Source organism: Charadrius vociferus, unplaced genomic scaffold (genome assembly GCF_000708025.1).
Source record: "Charadrius vociferus isolate BGI_N301 unplaced genomic scaffold, ASM70802v2 scaffold1038, whole genome shotgun sequence".
Lineage (NCBI taxonomy): Eukaryota > Metazoa > Chordata > Aves > Charadriiformes > Charadriidae > Charadrius > Charadrius vociferus.
In genome coordinates this window covers 452,784-476,606 of record NW_009649630.1, presented here as the reverse complement: position 1 = coordinate 476,606, position 23,823 = coordinate 452,784, and the positions used below count along the sequence as shown (strand labels likewise).

Below are 23,823 nucleotides of genomic sequence, written 5' to 3'. Positions count from 1 at the left end.
TTAACAACCAGGAAAGCATTCAAACCATCTCTCTTCACAGGAGTTTACCAGATAGTAATACCAGATAGCATGCTCTGTTTATTAGTGTGAACCATTGAAATTTGGCACAACTGGAGTTCTCATACACTGATTTATATTTATTCTCATTGTGGCCTTTGTGCATCAACATGTAAACATCTTCCCCACCCCCCACAATTAATAGGCCCCACTAAAACAATTGTACAGCACAGGTTGATTTGCTCTGAATTGTATGGCTTCCCACAATAAAACACTTTAAACTTTTGTATTTAAAAAAAAAGTAGAACTTCAAAAAAAAAAAGTTTTTTAAAAAAATAATTTTTGGTAGCCTGTGTTGGAAGCAGATAACTTTTGAAGTAAATTTAGGCACAGTCTGGTAAGTAGCTGCCAGAACGAGCGGAAGGAGTTCTCTCACTTGTCTCGCATGAGTACCATTTCCGTCAGCTGAATGAGGGCTTCTCTTTCAGGGGATGGCCGTAGTTTACTGATCTCTCGCGTAGCTTCATGGCAGTAGCGCTGGGCGAGGTAGGTTGTCTGCTGCACGCCATCACTCTTATGTAAGAAGACAGTTAAAGGTAATGGATAACTGGTCAGCCTCCCTCCTGCCTTTTGCCTCTTCCAGTTACAGCGGGGAAGTTTTAAGGTCAGTAAGTACCCTGAACACTTAATTATGTTCTGAAGAGGATTCATTCTGTATTCATTGAATCCTACATCTCTTCCTCAAAGTGTCAAACTACTAAAACTCATCCATGCTAAACTTAACTATACTTACAAAACAACACTGGTATTAATAACATACTATTCGGTAGGATTAAAAACTAATGGTTTAACCCCCTCCCCTCCTGCCCTAAATAAAGATGTACAAAAAGAGCGTGCTATCCTGAAAAAAAGGAGTATTAATTTTGCATAGAGTTATTCAGTCTTTTCAGACCAGAGTCGATTAAAACTGATATGGAACGCGCACTGCAGTTACAAGACTGGTAATTATGTGCCGCTTCCACCAGTTGTTGGATACAGCTACTCTTCAGCTGAAGGAACTGAGTTCAAGCATGAGCTTTTTACTTTTATTATGTGGATTTTATGCTACTGGAAAGAAAAAAAAAGGGGGGGGGGAGCTCTTCAGTACCCAGCATTTCTGCTGAAACACTGTGCCAGTAAGACAGCTGAAGTGTCCTAACTTGGTATTGTACAGAGCATGATACTTCACATGTACTTGAAAATGCCGCCCTGCTATTTTACTTCAGAGGCAATGAATTTCAGACTGACTTAAGCAGGGACAGCACTTCAGGAATGAAATATTTGGTATCAGTCCTACCTGCAACACGTATTTCCGAGCACGTTCAACGTCTCCTGGCTTACTGAATCGTCTCATTATCATAGCATTCATTTCTGGAAACTAAGCACAAAGGAAGAAGGTTTTGTACCGCTTATGAGTTGTTTCCCGTTTAGCTGTCTGTCATGCTAAGGTCAAAAAGAAACCAAAGTACAGACCTCTTCCCCCTGCCACTGTTGTTACTACAGGTATAGCTACAGGGTAATACCTGCAATCTGCGTAAGACTGTAGGATAGCACAACCCAAGCATCTAAAACTTAAACTGTCTGGCTGTGTTGGCTGTTGGTAGCAAAAGTCAGCACCTGCCATTGCACTGTGTTGAGCAGATGATGCAGTGCGGTAATTCCTGATGTGGCTGCTTCCTGCTGTATAATCTGGTTAAGGTATTCTTACATCACAAGCGATGGTTAGTGTTGGCACACCTAGAAGAAGCACCTCTTCCCCCACATGTACAACAGAGAACCCAGGAGGTTTGTTGTATCTGTATTCAACCTGTAAAACCCCTCATGATACTTTTGACTGTTACGTCTACTTACACTTTCCATTGCTCTGGTATTTTATATACACAGGCTCTGTCTCTGGAAAGCTCGGAACAGCTTTTTAGAAGAGAAAAATGACGACTGTAACATATCTTATTTTCAGTCACGTAGAATTTGTAGTTAGTACTGTACACTCAATTCCCTACATATCAGGTAGATAACTAAAGTCAGTTGTCTGAGAAAGTCACTACATCACTTATATAAACATGCAGGCACTTTCTTCAGACAGAAAAAGCTGGTCCTTAACAAACAAAGGCCACAACTCAAGGCAGCTACCCTGCAGAATAATTATTTTTAAAGGAAAGAGGTGTTTGTTCATCTTGTCTGAAAGGGTTACAGTCAACTAAAGATTACTTTATTGTAAGCAATGATCTGCTTTCCTTGCACACCGTTGGTCCTGAAACTGTGGATCTACAAACTTGTTAGGGAACAAACATGTAGCATCCTTCATTGTTGTGACATTTCCCTCTTCCTCATAGGTAGTCTTCTTGGAAGGTACATTTAGAAGTTTATTGGTGACTCATACTTGGCTTTCTGTAGGTCTAGCTTTCTTCCCATGTAATGACAATTTAATTGCAATGTTCATATAATCCATTTTCATATTATTCCTATTTACAATGATATAGGATGCACATGCTTTCACTTTTTTAAGCACTAAAGGATATAAAAATCCCCAAACCTGTAATGCAATGCTGTTATTAACAGTTCTGCAGATTTAACGGGCTGTACATAAGCATTTGATGGGAATGCTTATAATAAAAATAAACCCTCATTCTTCAGCTGTACTAGTTTAAGAGTGGCTTTAGACTTACCGTATACTAGTGTATTTCCTTAAAAAAAGAAGGGTTCTGTGTTTTTTTTTACTGAGTGAACTGACTTTAAATACTGAGTAAATAGGTCTCACATAAAGCTAAACATTTCTTGTATAAAGGCCTCTCCTTAGTATTCTAATGCACAAAGATGTATTTCAGAGAGAGGGGAGAGGACAAGAAGAAAAGGCGGCTGTCACTGCAGCTTCGGAGCACATTAAAAACTAAACTATGTTTGTCAAGAAGACAACATGAGGATTACCAGATACATTACAGGATATGCAGGATAGCAGTAATATTAATTTATTTCATGAGAAAAGACAGCCTATAGCTAACAATTACATTTTGGACTATCTTCAAGTCCTGGGCGAGGAGTTTTTATTCTCAGATACAAATAGATAAAACATCTTTTAGTAGCAGCACAGATAAGTGTCTGTTGAAGCTCCAAATTTTTTTAGCACTTATACTTTGTTTATATATCACTTAAGTCTGTAGTGCTGTTCTTCCAGTTTCTTGAAAACATCAGGAAATTTTCAGCAAAGAAACCTTCCGGTTAACAAGGGAAACTTTGCAAGATGGTCAAGTTATCTTTCAATGCAAAAACATACACTTCCCAACTATCAAAGATATAAATGAGGAAAGGCGTTTAAAACTGACCTACAAAGAACAAGTAAGATTTTAAAATAGAACTGACAGATTTTCTTTTCTTGTATTTCCATACTATGAACTCATTTATCTTATAAAGCTAATTAAATGATAGATGAAGTTGAAAGTCGGAGACAGCCAACCCAAACAAATGAATAAAAGAATAGTTTTAATTTAAAAAAAATGGAATATTCAACACCTACAAGACAACCGGCGTCATCCATTCTCTGCCAAAACCAGAAGTATTTGCAACACGTCCTTCTTTCTCTCTACAAGTAGCCATTCAACACACAAACAACATTTAACAATCGCATCCTCTTTCTGTACCTGACTCTCTCACTGTTCTTTAGACAACTCCAGTTGCTGGTGACTAACAAGATCCTGCAGCTAATCAACAATAATGATTCAAGAACAAGTTTGTGAATCCCCCAGATGATTCTGCGGGGAGGAACTGAGAACATGGAGGAGGTTGTTCTCAGCACGCATTCGTCTGCATTCTTAAGTGGCTGATACTCTCTGCTTTCCTGTCGTTCCTGAGACAGGTGTCCTGTAAATGCCCAAAGGATGAGGAAACAAACATATGCATATGTTCCACCTCCCCCCACCCCATGCTCTTTAAGAAAGAGGGGGAAGTAAATGTCATAAAGTTGTATTTTTTAAAACAATTTAAAACTTTTCCCATGTCAAGCTCTGAGCAATTCCAATGAGAGATCACAGACTACACCCCTACTGCAACTAGTTGTGCCAGTTTTTGTATCATGCTGTGCAGTTTGGTAGGAAGGACTGCTTTCTAAGTCCCAAATCTTCTTTCCTCAGGTGAACCAGAAGCTTGAGCGAGGCGCATTAAACATGTTTCTTCCCCTTTTATGGATTAGCACCAATTTTAATGTTTCTTTTGGTGCTGCTGGCACTTCTGTTTTCCTTGTATTCCTCCAAATACCTTTTAAATCACTAAAAATCTTGACTGATTTTAAGCTTATTTTATTTATGATACTCCTTTTTCTCTTATCCAAACTCATTTACCTTCAGAAGGGAAAGCTTCCCATGTTTGTGACTGGGTAAGACTTGCAGGCAAAGAGATGATCAGATCAAATCCAGTAAATAGAAGTGCCCACCTAAAAGCTAGGCAGAGATTTAAGTTCTTGGCCCCAGGATGGATACAAAGCCCAGAACTTGTCAAGAAGCCTACATACATGGTCAAGCCTGGGGAGAACAAGATATCTCGGGAAAGAACACAAGCAAGAAGCAAGGAAGAAAGAGCCTGCAGAAAAACATGCAAAAAACTCTCTGAATACCTGCCCCTTTGCGAAGGTTAAGCACTTGAACTGGGGCAGCAAAAGACTAGCGCTGCTTTTGATACAAGGGTCTAATGGTAAGAGGACTCGTGCAGGAATGTGTTTCTCAGTCTGAAAGAATGTGTGTGCATACTAAATCCAGCTGATCTTGAAGGCACCGATTTTCCACACATGCCCAGGCCGTGCTCATTACTTACGCTGTAGACTTGATGTGTTTGAGCTGCACCTCCATGTGCGCTATAAAGAGCAGTGTACACTTTTTGTTTTGGGGAAACAGATTTCTGTTGACTTACCTGTCGACAAGCAAATAAGACAGGGCCTGTGGCTAATCCAAGCTTGAGATCTGCTGCTGTTGGTTTCCCCAGACGGTCAGCACACGATGTAAAATCCAGCACATCATCTATTAGCTAGAAAGGGAGAAAAATACGGATTTTTAAAAAACTTTATTTTTTTTAACGAGAATTAAATACAGAATAATCCTTGTTATGAGAAGACTGATTAAGACAGCCCACTTTGATTTCTAAGGCAGTTTTTAGATTCCCTTTACTTCAACAAAAGCACTACCTGAAAAGCTATGCCAACATTTTTTCCATACTGGTACGCAATCTCATGAACTTTGGGATCAGGGCAGCCTAGAATTGAAACCTGAAAAGAAAAGAAACCCAAGTAAATAGAAAGCTTTAGTTAGCATCCGCTTTCAGTCTCTGACCATAGGTGTGACACAGCAAGCACAGACAGCAGGGATCTGGGAAAGGGAAAAAAGCTGACTCGGTAGCACATTCTTGCTTATCTCTGTTCACAGATACACACAAATAGCCAAGCTTGTTAGAAAACACGGCTGAACAGCAGTGCAGTATTAAAAATATATTCAAGTCTGGAAAGAGATTAGCTTTATTAAATATTTATCAGACTTCAAAATTATAATGCAAGGTTGAAGAGAGAACTGTGGATGCACTGCACATGCAGGCTAGTAGTCATATACAGTCCAGTGACAGGGGAATTAAATCTGTTACGTATATACATCAGCCAGGGGATAACTGGAGGTCAGACAACAGATAAATGGACATCACATGCCTCATAAAAGATGCACAAAACTGAATGTGTTGTACCCAGTATAGGAGGGACAGCTGAGGTAAGGAAGATTATTTTTAAGGGTGATGTTAACTATAACTGAATTGCTCAGGAAGATGAGCTAATTAGCTTGCAGACAAAGGTATCAAGGGATAATTAGTGGCAAAGAAAAGACAGTGAATGAAGAAAGTACACCAAGGTAGACGTACGTATCCCTAAAGTGAGATTATCAAGTAAAACATTTTAATTGAGTACAGATATAGGAATCGACTGAGAGACAGAAGTTTTGCTGAATAAACCCCACAAAGCTAAAATAGGGGACACAAACTAAGATTTGAGAATTAATATCTTGCCTCAAAGTAAGGGCACTTATGCTTTTGCATTTATGTATTGATTATACACTTTGCAAAATGAGGTTGGTTACATTTAAATACTCAGATTTATTTCAGCCTTCAATAAAGCAATTAGAAACAGGGGGCAAAACCTCATCCTGGTTTACAGCGGACATTCTAAATCTGCTGTGACTAATGGAAGGAGTAAAGATACATTTTACTAAATGTAAGACTAAAAATACATGCTAGGAAAACCACACAACTTAAAAATATGTGTATATATATACAAATTCCTCTTTAAGACTATGTAAGGTAGGATCATTTAAAAAACCCAACTGAAAAACAACCCCAAACTAAAAGCGAGTCCAGTAGAAATTTTGAAGGTGAACATGAAGATGGAAATAAGAAAGATTATATCCTAAGAAATGCGATGCAACTCGCACAACAGTAGAGACTATTTCATGCATTAATGCATTTCGTAACTGAGCATCAGAACACTTCCCAGTCACAACCTGCATCTGTAGATAATAGTTAAAACTCGGAGGAATCGGGATGCCTGAGGCATTAACAGCATCTCACGTTTCTCAATTTTATTTAAAAGAGGAGAATAGTATAGCAGGAAAATAATACTACTTACATCTAATCATACCAAATCCTGAAGGCTATTAAAACAGAATGAACTGCAAATATGAGATACTTGCATAGAAGTTGCTAGGAACTATCAAACTATAACATTTTGCCCTTTTATCCTCCTTTTGATGCTTGTCTCTTAAATAGCAGTATTTGCCCCAAAGAGCTAACATCATCTACGGCTGCACCATGCCTAGCAAACTTTTGGTTGCTTCTGTAACGCAAATCAGATAATATCAGCAAGACCGGGGGACTGCATCTACCCTGTTTCAATGAAATCCTTACCTACCATGACATTTCATGTGAAGAATTAAAATACAGAATTCAGCAGAACAGTGAGAAAATCCTGGTTAATGGCTAAGGACCCAAGTGGGCACAAGTTGGTAGATGGGGAGAGGAAGTGCCGTGTCAAGAGAAGAGCTTTCCCATCTGAAAGGTCAGAGCAGAGCTATTCCTGTAGGTGGACAGTTTTCTGGGGACACAGACATCACCTATTTAAAGAATCACTGCAGTATATGTACATTTAAAAAACAGAAGTGTGAGTTACAGGATGTAACACAAGAAAAATTCATCAATGCAAAATTAATTCTTGTGTCTTTGCAAGAGAAGACCTTCATAGCTCCTATTCAAGGTACAAACATTTCTGAAGACAAAAAAATATTAAAAAATCCAGGAGATTGAGATGCCTATCACACTTAAAGTAAGCAACTCTCTGACCATGACAACATCGTAAACCTGCAACATGACAGGGTCTTGTCTACTCGGGAGTTCCTTCAGGAGCTAATTTCTCAAATTGCTCTTGTGGATTATTGCCCCCATCTGGATGCTCACTGGGATGCAGGCAGGCAGCCTTGTCCCAGTCAGCCTGTCACTCAGAGGGATGGAGTTTAACAGAAGCCATACTGGGATAATAGCATACATTTACAAATACAAATCAGGGTAATAATGTCAATATAATGATGTAAGTTTAAATGATAAAGCTCACCCTTTGAAAACATCCTATAGCTCCTCTGATATGACCGGTTGATTACAAATTTAATTGTGCAAGAATTCAGACTTGTCCTCCACTAAATCCTGATGAAAAATCCTTCCTAATACCAAGTGGAACAAATTCTTTAGAAAGGTTCTTTGAATTCAGTACAGCAAGTCAATCTGCTTGGCATTATTTCAAACACAATTTTTAAAATAAAAAATTGTTTCTATTATTTTACACTACATGAAAGACTATAAACCCATCTTGCCTCTTCACTGAATTTCACATCCATAAAATATTCTATCATCAGCTCTGAGTAATTACATCCTGCTCTGTTATTTATCATGTGAGAATACAGCAGCTGGAGTTCAAAGCACTTGCACATCTGTACCAGTGCCCTGCACGTCAGAGAGGTAAAGCTGCTGCTGGCCAGGGATGTGCTTGGAGAAACAGTACAAGAGATCTTTGCTCTCACACTCCTAGATTTGTGGACACCATTGAAAGTAAAAGGCTCTAAAATCTTCCCTTTCTCCTCCATGCCCATCTCCTGAAGCAGTCAGGATCCTGCCTTCTTATTCGTGGCTCATCCACTGCTGTTTTTCCAGGCAGGAGCACTGTTCCTCTTTCCAGTGGAACCACAGCATAATTTAGGTTGGAAGAGAACTCTGGAAGTTATTTGGTCCAGTCATCTGCTCAAAGCAGATCTTACTTTACAGCTAGATCAGGTTGCTCAGGGCTGTGTCCAGTTGAGTTCTGAGCATCTCCAAGGATGAAGATCCCACACACTGTCTGGGCAACCTGTTCCAGCGTTTGACCAACCTCATGGAGAAATTTTTCATAATACCTCATTGAATTTTTCCATGGTACAACTTGTCCTTTCACTGCACATCTCTCCATCCTCTCTGTGCCCTCCCATTACATAGCTGGAGACAGCAAAAGGCTTCCCCCTTAGCCTTCTCTACTCCAGACTCAAACCAGCTCCAGCCCCCAGCCATCATGGTGGCTTCACTGAACTCACTCCACAATGTGATGTCTGTCTTGCATGAGGGAGCACAGCCTTGAGGTCTCACATGTGCTAAATAGAGGAAAACAGGTGCTTCCCTCGATGTGCTGGCTAAGCCGGTAGCGATGCAGCCCAGTATGTGCTCATCCACTGCTGCAGGGCACACTGCTGACTTTTCCTCCAGGCTCTTCAAACCTTTTTTGGTAACTGCTCTTGGGAAGGGGGTTATGAAGGCCTACCTGGGAGAGGAAGATGTCTACCCAGCAGAAGCTCCCACAACCAGCAGATAACTATCTTGTCCTGAATCTGCATTTTCATGCATTTGACCTTTACTCAAGTAACTAGTATTTCAACATGTTAGCCAAGTAATTGTTTAAGAACTGTACTTTTACAGAAGTGAAGGTTATCTGCCTGAATATCTGTGATACAGTTACGCTCATCTTTTTCATAGTAAACATTATGAAGAAGAAATACCCCCAAATGAGTTACTGTATTTTAAACAACAAATAAGGAAATTTACTGGCTGACCATAATAGCTAATGCTACTGATGCTATTACCCTACATCTGTCATAGAATCATCGAATGGTTTAGTTTGGAAGGGACCTTGAAGATCGTCTCGTTCCAACCCCCCTGCCATAGGCAGGGACACCTCCCACTAGACCAGGTTGCTCAAAGCCCCATCCAGCCTGGCCTTGAACACCTCCAGGGATGGGGCCTCAACAACTTCTCTGGGCAGCCTATGCCAGTGCCTCACCACCCTCAAAGTGAAAAATTTCTTCCTAATGTTTAATCTAAACCTGCCCTCTGCCAGTTCAAAGCCATCCCCCGTCGTCCTATCACTACATGCCCTAGTAGAAAGTCCTTCCCCAGGTCTCCTGTAGGCCCCCTTTAAGTACTAGAAGGTTGTCATTGGACTTCATTGTAGTCTGCATGCCTGGTTGGGCTGGGGAGATCAATTTTGCTGCTGGGGGTCAGAGGTCTTATTTTCCTAGACACCAGTACCGCACACTGGTAGGTTTTTCTGACGGAGCCCTGTGCACACACCAAACTATGAACTAGTTCAAGCAGGAGCTCACAGGTAGATCCAGAGCTGCAGACTATTCGTTTTCTTCAGTCCCAACACAGACCTTGCCTTACCCGAGGAGGCTGCATGCTTTCTCGTAATAGAGAAAACAAGAATCTCTAGTGCAACTTTACACTTATCTCAAAATAAACATGATTTAATCCCTCTTCTGAAAGTATGCTGTGCAAAATATAAACAGCTTTATAAGGGTTAGGAATTCACATTACAGCAGGATAAAAAAAGACAGAACCTGCTCAGCTTATTTTGCCATCTCCAGCTTGCCTGATGACTAATAGAAATTCCACTTCAGCTTTATTGTTTCTGAATTCTTGAACTAAAGTCACCTCTCATGTTTCTCTGAAAAATGCCTTTTAGTAACTAAGGATTCAGTGACCCTCTGGGCCATCTGCCACCATTTCCTTTTGCAATGTATTACTTTGACTGCAACTTTGGTAACATTCCCCTATGCAGAACTATTGTAGAAATAAACTGGAGACTGGGATGGCTCTAACATCTTGAACAGACTGTTTTGTCCATAGAAAAAAAAATGTTTTGCTAACCTAAAGGGTTTTTCATGTAAATGCAGTAACGCTTTGGCAATGCAGAAGGTACCTAATACAGTGACTAGACCAGTGTTGACAGACACTATTATCTTGTTTAGACATTTTACCAGGAATACGCTACTCTTCCATCTCTAAGGCATGGCACTGTAGAGTTCTAAGATGCCACCTGAACTTGACATCATCTTTCCAGTTAATACTTTTATCTTACTTATGCACAGAAAGAAATCACTGTTTTTTCCGATCATTAACAGGAACTGAACTGCTTCTAATGACACAGTAGCCTGGTTGTAACTGATGTTCTGAAAACCAATAATCTCTCTCCTTAGCTTTGTCCCCAAAAACAAGATGTGAATACTCTTGATTCCCCAACTGAATTTTATTTCAAGCCAGAACTGATGATCCTGCTTAGCTTTTCCACTGAAGAAAACAGAACTCCCTTCTGATCCCATGCTTTTCCTTAGTGACCAAAACCATCTAAACAAAAAAAAACCCCAACAATCCCTCCCCCCCCCCCCCCAAAACCCAAATGCTAAACCAAAAAAATCCCCCTTTCACTGCTATCAATAGAGTTCTCCTAATCCATGCAGAAAGAAACTGAGGGGGACATATACATACAAGCCATTGCTACTGTGTGCAATAAGCATGGTTTTGCCATAAAGACAGACCTCTCTCATTTTTCCTTTATAATGCAAATTTTACTGCATATAAAATTCCAGCAATTCGGCAATGGAACAACTCAAGACAACCAGTAGAAGAAAAGCAGCCAAACACCCCCTTCACCAGCATCACAGACACAATCTGGAAGGAAGTGCTTAAATCCTTAACTCTTGCGAGTTATAAAAAGGAAAAAGCCTCAAAACAGCACATTTATAAGGAGAATACACCCAGCGGGAAGGTGATTTCTTTTTCTATCTGTGAAAGTTCTTTTAGGGAGACTGTCAAAGTGAATATAAAATCTTGAATGTTTTTGTTGGGGCAGCAGAATAACGTGATACTCCTTACTAGTCCAATTGCCCACTAATATAAATTAAGACTTGCAAAGGGAAATTCTTGTCAAGGTCATATTGCCACTAATACAAGCAATCCAGAAGACTAAATTTCTTTCCTCCAACTGGAACGAAAGAAATTTTCCTTCCCCACAAAATCTGTGTCTCTCATTCCATATAATCCTTTTGATTTAAGCAATTTTCAACTCCTGTCTACCACACAAGCGTACCAGTTCTCTGAGAACAAAGGAGGATGACTAACACTAGCAGATTTTTAGTTTAATTATCTTAGAACTTCCTCTTGCTATAGCATACACCAGCTATACTGCCTTTAATAAAAAAAATAAATAAAAATTATAACTCTTTTTTGGGGTGAGATTATTGCCTACCTTCTCCATTTTCTGCACTACATGGTTTTTGAATAGGAACATCATCTTGAATCAGATCTTTTTGTAATTAAGTAACAGAACTGAGTGACAGATAGGGTTCGATATAGCAATAGATAATTAGAAACCCCGGACAAATCAAGAAGTACATGCTTCTGTCCTTTTACAATGTAATGTTGAGTATGCACAATGAGGTTTTTTTCCTCCCACTGTTATCATTTAAGGTCCCGCTCCTTGGTGCTGAGTGGGACCAGACATCAAAGACGACTTAAATTCTAGGCTCAAGAATTATCAACCGAGATTAAAATCACTGTCTCAAAGTTGCAGAATTTCATAAATTAAAGGCTGCCACTGTGAACCTTATTTTGATTCAAGTGAGGATGACAATAAATCTGTGTATGAACAGAAAAGAAAAGTGAAAACCAATATTGAAGGCTACACAGCTGACCTGTGATAAAACGCACAGTCTCAAACCCATTCACATTCTGGCAGAATACCATTTAAAGGGTTTGCTTTGGAGGGTCTCCAGAGAAAACAGCAATAACTAGGAGTTTAGCTGTGAAGCTTACAGTGTGGTATGTTAATTTTAGAAGAGACAGACGTACATACTGCTTTACAACTGTTTGCTATAAGACTCGCAGTCTTCTTAAAAGTCTTCTCGAGGTAGTGAGCAAATCTCTCATTCTCATTTTCCTTGGAACCCAACTGGAGGAATTCACCTGAAAAGTTGCACAGATGGGAGTTTTTATTTGTGGGTTTACTGCTTAGGCAAGCAAATCTGAAGATAAAAATAGAAAAAGACCTTACCACGCACCAGATCTTCAATCACCTGAGTTAGAACAGAGATGATAGTAGTGTTTCCAATTCGTGCTAAAGCTACAGAAGCAGCTGAGAGGATGAAATCACCAGCTAAAACAGCCTAAGAATAAAAAAAAAAATGATCTTTTAAGTCTTTTCCTGCCAGTGTCAGTACAGACAATACAATTTCCTTTATTTGTCAAGTGTACTCACATCACATAATTTTCCTACATGAAGCACACATACCTCATTGTAATAGAGAAAACAGAAGATGACCAAATATTAAAATCTGAACCATTTTTGAATCCTTATCTTACAGTGCCGTTTATAATTTTCTATATAAGCACTGTCCTCCCTGTATGCGATATCTGCATACGTGTTTGCCTGAACTTTTTTTGAACATTACCTCTCTATTTGCCCATTCTGTTGTGACTGTTATGCCCCGTTAGCTCTGAATTGCCATGTTAAGTTCTGATGCGTCAGCAGTATACTTCCCTCCTTGCATTTTCTAGTGAAGACCTTACTTTTAATGGTCTATGAAGAAACACCTCTCTCAAAAAAATGTTCATGCTGACTGAAAACCTTTTTGTGTTTACTACTGAATCAGAGTGACATATAATGTTCTGGATGAGGTACAAGTTCAAAGTATTCCAACAACACTGCAGAGAACAGCATAGGGAACACAAAATCAGTAAAAAAAAAATAAAAAATCACACAATCATACATTATCCAATGCTTCCAACAGTTCAGAAAAGGAACACACATTTGTCTTACCCACAACCTGTGCACACCTCTTCATACTTTTTCTGGCATACCCCAAGACTGTGCCTAGGGATAGTAATGTGACAAAAGCCCTAGGTATTTGTGCTCTGCTAAAATTCAAAGGCAAGTCTTGGACATAATAGCAAACTCACCTTCCTCTCTCCCCAGATTTGATTGACTGTCATTTTTCCTCTGCGAGAATTTGCATCATCAATAACATCATCATGAACTAGGCTAGCTGTGTGGATCATCTCAGCAATTATGGCCACAGAGCGTTGGCTTGCTTGCACCTCCCTAAAATAAAAAACAAGAATAGTCAAATAATTAAATCAATTATATGTGCTGCAATGCACTAAAATAAACCTCTACTAAAACCAAACAAAAAATATTTCTCTGAAAACAGCTGTTGTAGCTTTTCCATGGTCTGAACCCCATCTTCCAAACCTGGAATTAGGAAGACAAGAGAAAAGTAAGATCACGTTAGTACGGTAAGTGCAATGGGATGTCTCCATCCTTATTAGGGCTGTTCCTGCCTTGCTGCATTAACAGTACTGCAAAACTCCTGATTTATTGACTCTAATCCCTCTAAATCCAGACTGCAATAAACAGCGCAGCATCAAGGATGCCTGGTTCCAAGGAGATGGAAATCTGGAAAACAGCAGAAAAAAGAATGCCAGGTAGCTTTGTAAATGAGTTTTAAGATTTCCTTATCTCCCTGCTGCTCTACCTGTAAGACAAAGCATCACAAACTCTCCAAAGCTGGCTAACTCTGAAAGCTGGAGAGATCAGCAGGCACAGAAACCTGTATTCTACATTTGAAAGAAATAACGCATAGATTTTATCCTTTATGTTATCTGATTACCTTAAGACCTCAGAGGTTCTTCAAAAGCCTGAGGAATTAACTGAATTATATTGCAATCACTTTAGGACTGTAAACACTAAGTAAGTAACACTTAACTGAAATTCAGCCTTTGGGAAGATCTAACACTGATGATTCAACCCTCAGTAGTTCACACCTACTTCATTTTTTAAACTAGGTGAAAAGAAGGTAATGGAAGAACATAGAAGCAATTATCTAGGGAACAAAGTTGGGAAAATGAACATAAAAGAGCCAACCTAGCTCACACAAAGGACCATCTATGCTAGTATCCAACTGCCACTGCCTTGTTCTAGTATCTATCTTTTTCTCTTTTTCTCCCTGTTTTCATCGTGGGTTGCATGCAGGATCCCAGAAATGGCTATCCCATTCAGCCTTGCCTTACAGCTGTAACAAGCCCACGTTAACATTAAAAAAAAAAAACAAACTAAAGAAAAAAAAAAACTAAGCCAATAACCCCCCCCAAAAAAAACCAAAAGAAAAAATTACTTCTGATATATAGATACCTTACTTCTGGTATACAGATAATAAAGCACACTATTTTCCAGCAGAACATAAAAAGAACTGAGAGAAACAGAAGATAATAATTTCAGCTCAGCTGAAGGGAATTTAAAATCTTTTAATAGCCTATGTCTACTAAAATCTAGTGATTAATCACAAAATGAAAGAACATCTTGCAGTCTGCTGACATAACACTGCGTTCTGACACCTACCTCTGTGCAGAACTCTGCATTGCTGTCAGTGGGAGTTCTACATCCTGAACAATAGCAGGATGTGTGGCTCATAGGCTGTGAAAATGTGGCTTTCAAACAACAGAAAATAAGAGCTGGAAACCTTCACGGTTGTTTGAAGGTAAGTTTTACCGTGGACTAGTAATTTAGTCACATGCTAGTTCAGTGTAAGTAGTTTTCCAAAATAAACTATTGGTACTAAGTAGGAGAACTTACCTTCAAAAAACTGTAAAGGTCTCCAGCCTCTTTCATGCACTGGTCTCCTTTTGGGGACTCCCTTTTTCATTAATTATGTCAGCAGACTGGACTTCCTGCTGGGAAGTAGCAGTAAATGGCAACACTCACTGACACACCAAAATCTTTCAGTAGTATGAAGACAGCACAAGAACAGACATTTCAAAAGCAGGTTTTGAAAAGTTCTGCATTATAGTGCATTTCATCTCTGACAATGACTAAAAATGGCATAGGACTGCTCATGGTTCATGTCTTTGGTTTACAGAATGTTATATCAAATGTGATGATTTAACCTGAAAGGTGTTTTTTAAACTACTATTTCTGCAAGGTCTCAAGCAAGGTTCTTCCCATCGCTGGCAAAAAAATTTGCAATGGTTCCCTGAAAACATCTTGTGAGAGTAATTCTGAATCAGAGCATGCCTATTTTAGGGAAAACACACAAGAAACAGGATCCTTCTCATTCCCTGCAATTTTTCATTCTGCGTCGCCTGCAAAACAAAAGCAAAAAGTAGCAGTAACTCAAGTCAATAGGTAACTGGGTCCCCACAAGTCCAGTAAGTGGAAAGATGCCATTTTTAAGTCATTCTCAAAGTAAAGGCACCCCAAGATTATATATATTTACACAGAATTTTAATACAACTGTAAGTTTATCTTTTTACACATGCGTTATATTAATTTTTAAGTCCTTGATCATGTTCTATTTTTCACTAGGACCCTCTGCTTGATTCTGTCATAAGCTCTTCCAGACCTACAGTACCCTGAGGTCTTTTCCATTACAGAACTTCTTTCAGGTACACTGTACAAGGAAGGCCAAGGCTGATATTACAGGTTAAAAAAAAAACAACCCAGACACACCTGTCCCTCCAAATATCCCTCTTCAAAAAAAAAAAAAAAAGGAAAAAAAGGAGGGGAAAACTCAAAACAACACAAAACAGTATTTATACTCTGCAACAAAGAGCTTTGCAATGTTTGCCAGTAAGTAAATATTGCCAGTTTAAAGACAGGAGACATGCAAAAGAACTTGCAAAATTTCTGTTACGACCAAGTGGCTGAAAGAAACAAACATTTCAAACAGTCTGTGACATGGAAGGGCACTGCAAACTAGGGGAAGCATAGAGAATGGATGTGTTAACATGGAAGCAAATTACAGAACAGCTGAAAACCAGCATACAGTACAGGCACCTGGCAACCATGGTTTGGAGAAGTGAAAGAAAGAGGACTAAGGTAGCTGGCAGGTCCTCATATCTTTAGGAAATACTCTATTTAGTTTAGCCAGGTCATTATATTTAAGTATTTCCTGCACTACTATCATGGATTTATTTCTCTTCTTCCCCCTAAATCTTTTGTGCTCACTATTTTCTCTATTGAGATGTCTCTGTACTTCTTTGGCTTTCTCTTACTTGTCTCTCTCATTTTGGTTGCAGAAATAGAAATAAAAATTCCTATTTGCAAACACCTCTGGAGAATACACCCTAAACAGAAACATTATGTCCAGTCAGGCTAAGTGATAATTCTGTGAAATTTTGCACACAGGTATGTGAAGAAATGCCAGAGGATGTGTGAAATTGAGGGTTTATATGACCTCAGCTTAAACTCTTTACAACAATTCTCACTCTTGCACAAAGTTAAGTTCCTATCATAGAGCAAAAAGCCTTTGCTCAAGTGACCTAAGGACTCAGGGTTGGACTTCTGACACTTCAAGGGGAAAAAAAAACAACAACATACCAGCAGAGAACAATTTGAATGCTTCGGACATTTATCTTTTTGATAATTGTTCACATTCTTTATACAACTGTCATTCTCCTTATTATGACTACAACAAAGTGACTTCACTCTAGAAAGACAGTTAACCTGCTGAGGGCATTCTAAATACCTAGCTTTCCTTAAATCTAAACATAAACGATCATGTCACCTAATCCATAAAGAGAGCTACCTGGGTGTTCCCCTCCAGTCACTTGAGAAGTCTCAGCTATTCTGGTGGGGTTCTGTGAGGACAAAGAGGTCTCTGTGGACTGCCTTGTAAGATCAGGACCTATAACCTTACAAAGTTGTGTCCTGTTATTTTAGCAGCCAAACAAGGAAGAGCATTACCTTTTTTACTAGTATTGCACAAAAGAAAAGAAGGGGGGGAAGGGGGCAGGGACACTGAACAAATTAAAAAACAGGCAAAAGCATGCCGGGTCCAGCAAGTTATATGACAGTTAAGAACGGCAGCGAGTTGAAGCAGAACCAACATCAGTAACACAAACCCCAGAGGCAGAATAACAAAAATTCTAGGGATGAAGAGCCAAGGATATTGGCTCAGCCCACAAGTCTACTGATGTTGTGGCCAGTATCTTTGATTACATGTGTGGGAACCAAAGCTTCAACAAATAAAAACAAGTCTGGGAGAAGAATCAATATTAACTGAGGAAAAGAACGATAAAATGCTTTAAGGGAAATGACAAGTTGAAAGAGGAAAACATCTTAAAAAAAATGTTGGGAGAAGCAGAAGGAAAGCAAATATTTTCTTCCCCTCAGGTCTATAGCAAAGTAGCAGAGTTACAAATATGCAGGGTTTCCTTCTCTGCATATACAATTTTCCTCACAAACAGTAAAAAGTTGAAAGAACAATTTGCCACCTAGAAGCCATGCTGCTTTAAGAAGCAACAGTATCAGTGTGAACGGGAAGTGTATATATACACAAAGCATGTGTAACACAGCCTGCTTCAAGGAGCTTAAAAGCAAAAGAGAAGAAAATGCCCATAAAACTTAACTCACAGCAAGCGGAAATGCACAATATGAAAATGTATTCTTTCGGCATGGCCTACCCAACCCTTATCATGCATGAAACAAAAACACTGAAGACTTGTATAAACATATGTGAATTTTAATTACAATCATAGGCTTAGAGAAAAGTGGCACGAAGCAGAGAAGAGGAAGGTAAATATCCTGGGAATTCATTAGCTTCCTTTGCTGAAACATTTCTGTTCTCCCTACTCAGAATTTCATCCTAAAAACAACATGACAGAGACAGTGACTCAGTCTGTCCTTATACAAGGAACATTCAGACTAATGAGGAGGCTTTTAAACATCAAACATAGTTTGGAGGTGCTGACAAAAGCTGCAACAGATGTACAAAAGCTGCCAAATGACATGGGTATCTATAAATCAGAGCGCTTATGCTGAGGGTTGGCTACTGTGAAGCAAACATTTGCCTCAGGCATATGTGGCACTTGAACTCAAGTTCAAGGCCAGGCTGGATGGGGCTTTGGGCAACCTGGTCTAGTGGGAGGTGTCACTACCCATGGCAGGGGGGTTGGAACTAGATGATCTTCAAGGTCTCTTTCAACCCAAACCATTCTATGACTCTATCAACTCTGAGATCACGCTTTCTCACTGGCATAGGGCAGTTCTCAAAACTGGTCCTGATGGTTTCAAGACAGCATAACACATGGAAAAGAATATGTCCATGAGCATATACATATGTCGAAAGACAGCAAATAGGCTTTGACCATATAAAGGCAAGTTCAGTTCCTTCTACAGCTACTTCTTGTCTTTGATTCACTGCTCACCTCCTACACTATATGACATCAGTTCCTGACTTCTCAGTATTGCATGTAAACTACATAATTTCATTCATAAGCTTCTCATGCTACACACTAGAATGAGATAAAACTAATTTTCCTGTTATTCTGATGAGAACGATGCTCCAAAAGACTCACTGCCCCAGTTGTTAAAAGTCTCCTCCGAAGTTCCCACACTCTTAGCAACTTCTTCCTTTGTCTTAAATATCTCTTTCAATGCTGTTCCTGATAAATTTGTAAACCACAAGTCCTTTGTTCTCCCTGATTATCTTTTCAGTCCATCCCTGAAGCTAGCTGGACTTATCTTGTTTTGAACATGAGGATTAGACATGCTGATGATTTCACAAAGCGTGATATACAAGGGTATCGGCACTCCTGTAGCTGAACTGGATATATCATGGTTGATGCATGGTAGGATTACCTTAAGGTTTTTCATAGAGAATGTGGCTGCAAATCACATTTGGGTTATGCCCTGACAGAACACCCATAAGCCTCCAAGCTCAACCAGAAATTTTTGGTTTATTGTGCTTCCTTTCATTCCATCATGGATGGCCAGTCATCAACAATGATTTTGTCATCAGGAAGTGCCATCATCACACTCATCACTTTTCATGTCAAGATCACTTATGAAAATATTTAGCCAATCAGTGACAAAGGACATCCTTGAGGAGTTTCACAACAGATATTGTTCCTTTTGCTGCCTCTAAGACAAAGACAAGGAGCAGTACTGGATGGAGAACAGAATCAGGCTGGAGTGAAGTTCATTAATCCTGGACAATGTTTTCCTAAAACAAGAGGAATGGGCGCACGCAGGACATGACACTGCCAACTAGGTTTTGCTTTCTCCTTCAAAATTACATTCACATAGGAGGGGGCATACCAGGAGAGGTGCCATATCAAGCAGCAAAGTATATGCCATGCTCTGAGGTAGAAATCAAGTCCAACAAGGCATTAACCTACTGCTAAGGAAAAAATTATGCGAGGGCTGAGAAAAATCCCTTAGGACTGATAAATTAGTCTAGAAACTCTTCTGGCAAAGGACTAAAGATTTCATATTTGAAATTCTATACAAGGGGAGACTGGAAGCATAGCTGGAGGGGAGAGAACGCTCCAGCCAACATCTTTCCTCAAAATGCTAACCTAATAACCAACAGGAACATTTGGAGAGAAGCGTTTGCCACCAGCCAGAGCAAGGACTGACAGAGAGTACAGGGCAAGCATGACGTTCAGCTCAGTTAAAACTGCTTTCAAAAGACAAGTAACTTGAAAAACATGAGGATTAATCCAGCTCTAAGCTTAGGATCTTACATTAAAGTGTAGAAACTTGCACCTAGAGAGGCTAAAAAAATCTGTTTTGAATGCCTCACAGCTTTGAATATAACTATACTACCTGCTTAATGGCTTTTCTGCATAATTACAAAAAAAAGCTATGAAAGTCTCTTCTTGCAGCAAAGTTCTTACCTGTGACAAGAGTTCAGGAGCTACAGAGCGGTTACAAATGAAAAATACTTTTAATTAAGTTCATATAGTTTTAATTAAGTTCATATAGCATTAAAGGTTCTAATAAAGCATTTATGTAAGAAGTTAAAATTGACTAAAAGCCTTACAAATATAAGAATTTGACAACATTGTTTATCCATCACCAGTTATAACTGCAGTATAGTCTACAATCTTACACATGGAAGCACGTAATATACCCAGTAGTTGCTTTTGCACTGCTAACTACAAAAATACAGGTTCATGATGGAACTTAAAGTCAGATTTTACTGTGGAGCTTTTTATTTTCATATAGACATATTTTTTGGGAACACAAGAATGCTAAATTTCAAGTATGATATATGTCCACTTATCTAAAAGTGACTGACTCACCTGGAATTATTATGGTGAATGTTGCAAGCCCTTGCCATTAGCACCACAATCATTGGTCGAAAGGCCTTTCCTTTCCCATCAAAGTAATAATCACACATTTCTTTAAGTTCTGCTGTAGATACAAGTAATTCCTATAAAAAGGAAAAGAACATATCTGCATAAAAGTCACAAAGCCAATCCGTTTAGTGTAAGCAAAACTGTATTCATGCCTATGTAACCTGAAGTTATTTTTTAAATTACTATGAGTAATCTGAAACATAAATGATGTATTCCAGCACTGTAAATCAGGAGAAAAAAAAATGCATTCTGGTTCTGTAAGATATGTAGAAATACTTCTCTTTGCCTTCAGTTTAAGTTTCAGACAGCTGTTCATAAAGAATATACTTTCAATAACTATCTTCCAAAGCAACAGTTGCTATTAAAACCAGAATCATCAGAACATCCCAGAATAGTGACCAAAATCCCTTACCTTTTTAATATCTTCATATAGATTCTTCAAGTCTTTTCTACCAAGTTGAAAAGGGTCTTGGTATTTTTCATCACTAACTGTCTTACTGCAGCTGCACAAGTGGGATGTACTTGTATGATGAAACCTGGTGACAGTATTTTTCAAGAGAGTGACGTTGTTAAAAGCGCCTTCCCTGATTCCCCAAAGAGAAACATTTCAAAGCATTTCCTCCTCTTCCTCCTCCTTCGCCTCTCCCCTCACACAAAATGTAACCAAATGGCTAAAACAGAAGCAGAAGGCATCAAAACACTCTTTTCAGCCAGCTAATAAGGTGTAAGGAAAGCACAGCTATGTATTAATGATCATAGACTTTTAGGAGCTGGCAAAGTACAGCATTTGTCAAGCAATAACCACCCCCTCCCCCAATAGATTACAGAAGTCTTCTGAGACACAAAACCTACATTGCTAATAACTAAAATTACATAAAACTACATTAGGACGAAACTTTTTACTTTGAGGGTTGTAAGACACTGGCACAGGTTGCCCAGAGAGGTTGTTGAGGCCCCATCCCTGGAAGTGTTCAAGGCCAGGCTGGACGTGGCCTTGGGCAACCTGGTCTAGTGGGAGGTGTCCCTGCCCATGGCAGGGGGGGTGGAACTTGTTGATCTTCAAGGTCCTTTCCAACCTATTCTATGATTGCTCTCAATGTATTCCTTTTGAATACACTATTGATGGTATAGCACACATTTGGAGATGCAGTATTCATCTTCCAGTAACACAATTATTCTGTTACTTTTCTCCCTGTCCTGTGTAGTCTTGGAAAAATATTCCTGACTTGGATCTGAAAATTCTCCTTTGCACACCCAGCTACATTATACATTAGAAACTAAATCAATACTTCCAGGTAGCATGATAATGCTATTGAAATTCATCAGTACAGGGTGAAAGCTCCACCTGGGTGCATTAAGATGCATTAGGCTTAGGCCTGACTTTTATGTTCCCTGGAGTTCAAGTTTATGCCTCTTACTATATTTCCTTTTTCAAAGTGAACCCTATGGGTTTTCTTGGGGCATTCTTGCTTTGCCCATTGCTCTCCAGGATGGAGGACTTAGATTCAAACTCAGCACCACAGCAGCAGTCTACACAGAGTTATCCAAGCATGCAGTAGAGCAAATAACCCCTTATTTTCAAAGTTTACAGCTCACAGGTGTAACTACCCAGTTCATCCAATAACTACGTCTTTACCCATTACACAACAATATGAATCTCCAACTTACCGCCAAAATATATTACATATTTTTTGAAATGACAAAGTTGAACTTCTTTGGGTAAAGTGACACATCTGCACAAAGAAAAATCAGGGTTAATTTAATAGAACTTTAAACTGACGGATAACATGTGATTACAAAAGACAAATGTCTGTTCATCAGCACTGTTCTACTTCTCCATTTTAACAATCCAGCAGCAAAGGGAGTCTCATAATCTCCCTCCATATCACGTGAGACATAACTGCCAATATGTACATTAGCTTCTGACTTAAACTGACTATTCCGCTCAGGAGTGTTGGACTTTCTCCCCTCGCAGGACCAGCCCAGAAGGCATATCAGTTAACTTCCCAGAACTGCTCTAACGAAACTCTGCTTTTGCACTCGTGAAAGGTGCAATTTTCAAACGTTCCCTGTCTTGCAGATAAATCTGGATTGCACCAGTCAACGCACAGATAAAAGGTCAAGAGTTCTTTCCATACACTACTACACTAACACAAGAAGAATATGTCCTTGTTTTCCCCTGAAGCACTTTTAATTCAGCTTGCTTATGATAATTTACACCTGCACATACATCTTCCCTGCTAGATGTCAAGAACCTAACTTGCAAACCTAGCAATCTCTCCAACGATCTCTTCCTGCAGACCGAGCCCACGTGCCTGGGAGAAGGCGCAGTCCCAGGTACACGATTCCAGCAGATACAGGCTGAGAAAGGAAACACACCTCTTGTTCCACTCCTGGTATCACTGCCAGGATCTACCCAGCCCTGCCCTGGAGTGCACACTGACTCAGGTGCCCAGCCAGGCCGACCCAGCCCGAAATCACTGCAATCCACATGTTCACCAAACTGCCTCTCCAAAAGCCCAGACAGAAACACTCAAGGAGAGCTAGGACTGGAGACGACTTCCCCGATTTCCCCCAACTTGCTCCTCATGCCTCAGTGTCTCCTCGTATGTGGCTGAAGTCTCTCCCTCCCTGGACACAGGGAGAGAAACAAGAGCGCTGCACAGGCTCCAGGGCGCCCTTCCATCCTCCTTGTGTAGAGGATGAAAAAAGGCCAGGCAAGGAGACAAGAGGAGGAGAGGAAGAAGAGGAACACTAACTTATCATAGATTTGCAACTCACTGCTGTCTGACTTCAGAGCCTGCCCCTACGGCCGAGGCCTTCATAAGTTCGCTCTCTCATACCTCTGACAGTTTTCTGCTGTTAAAAAACAGCTGATCTCTTCCTATTCTTCCTTCAGTGAGGGCATAGACAGACTCTCCTTTACACTGCTGCTTAACGCTTTAAGACCGGGTCACGGGTGATGCTGGACACATCACAACCAGAACACTTTACTGCAGGTCAGAACAGTAGGTTGGCCTTGTGAGGAAGGTATAAACGAACGCGGTGACAGAACTGCCCCCCGTTACAACTCACAATGCTAACTCACGTACAAACACCTTCAAAATCTCGCACTAACGGGAATGGCTTTCCCCACTCCCACCTAGAGATGACTCCGAGAGGTTCTTCCCCTCAATAGTAACCAATCCTGCTCTGAAAACCTTTAACCCAGCGTTTAACCTTGCACCCTGAGCGCTCCTGTCCCCCGCAAGGCCCCCGCCGGGGCAGGGCGCTGCCCGCCCG

At 39.9% G+C, this 23,823-nt stretch overlaps 1 protein-coding gene across 1 annotated transcript; it reads right to left on the bottom strand.

Moving 5' to 3' along the window:
• Positions 1-66: 66 nt before the first annotated feature.
• PDSS1 (prenyl (decaprenyl) diphosphate synthase, subunit 1) lies at positions 67-22,274 on the bottom strand. Its single transcript, XM_009890561.1, has 10 exons — positions 22,210-22,274; positions 20,954-21,077; positions 20,485-20,615; positions 13,360-13,501; positions 12,455-12,566; positions 12,257-12,366; positions 5,204-5,284; positions 4,933-5,046; positions 1,334-1,414; positions 67-570 (listed from the first exon to the last, which is right to left on the bottom strand). The coding sequence occupies exons 1-10, from the start codon at positions 22,272-22,274 to the stop codon at positions 430-432; spliced, it is 1,101 nt and encodes a 366-aa protein (XP_009888863.1). The 3' UTR covers positions 67-429.
• Positions 22,275-23,823: the final 1,549 nt, after the last annotated feature.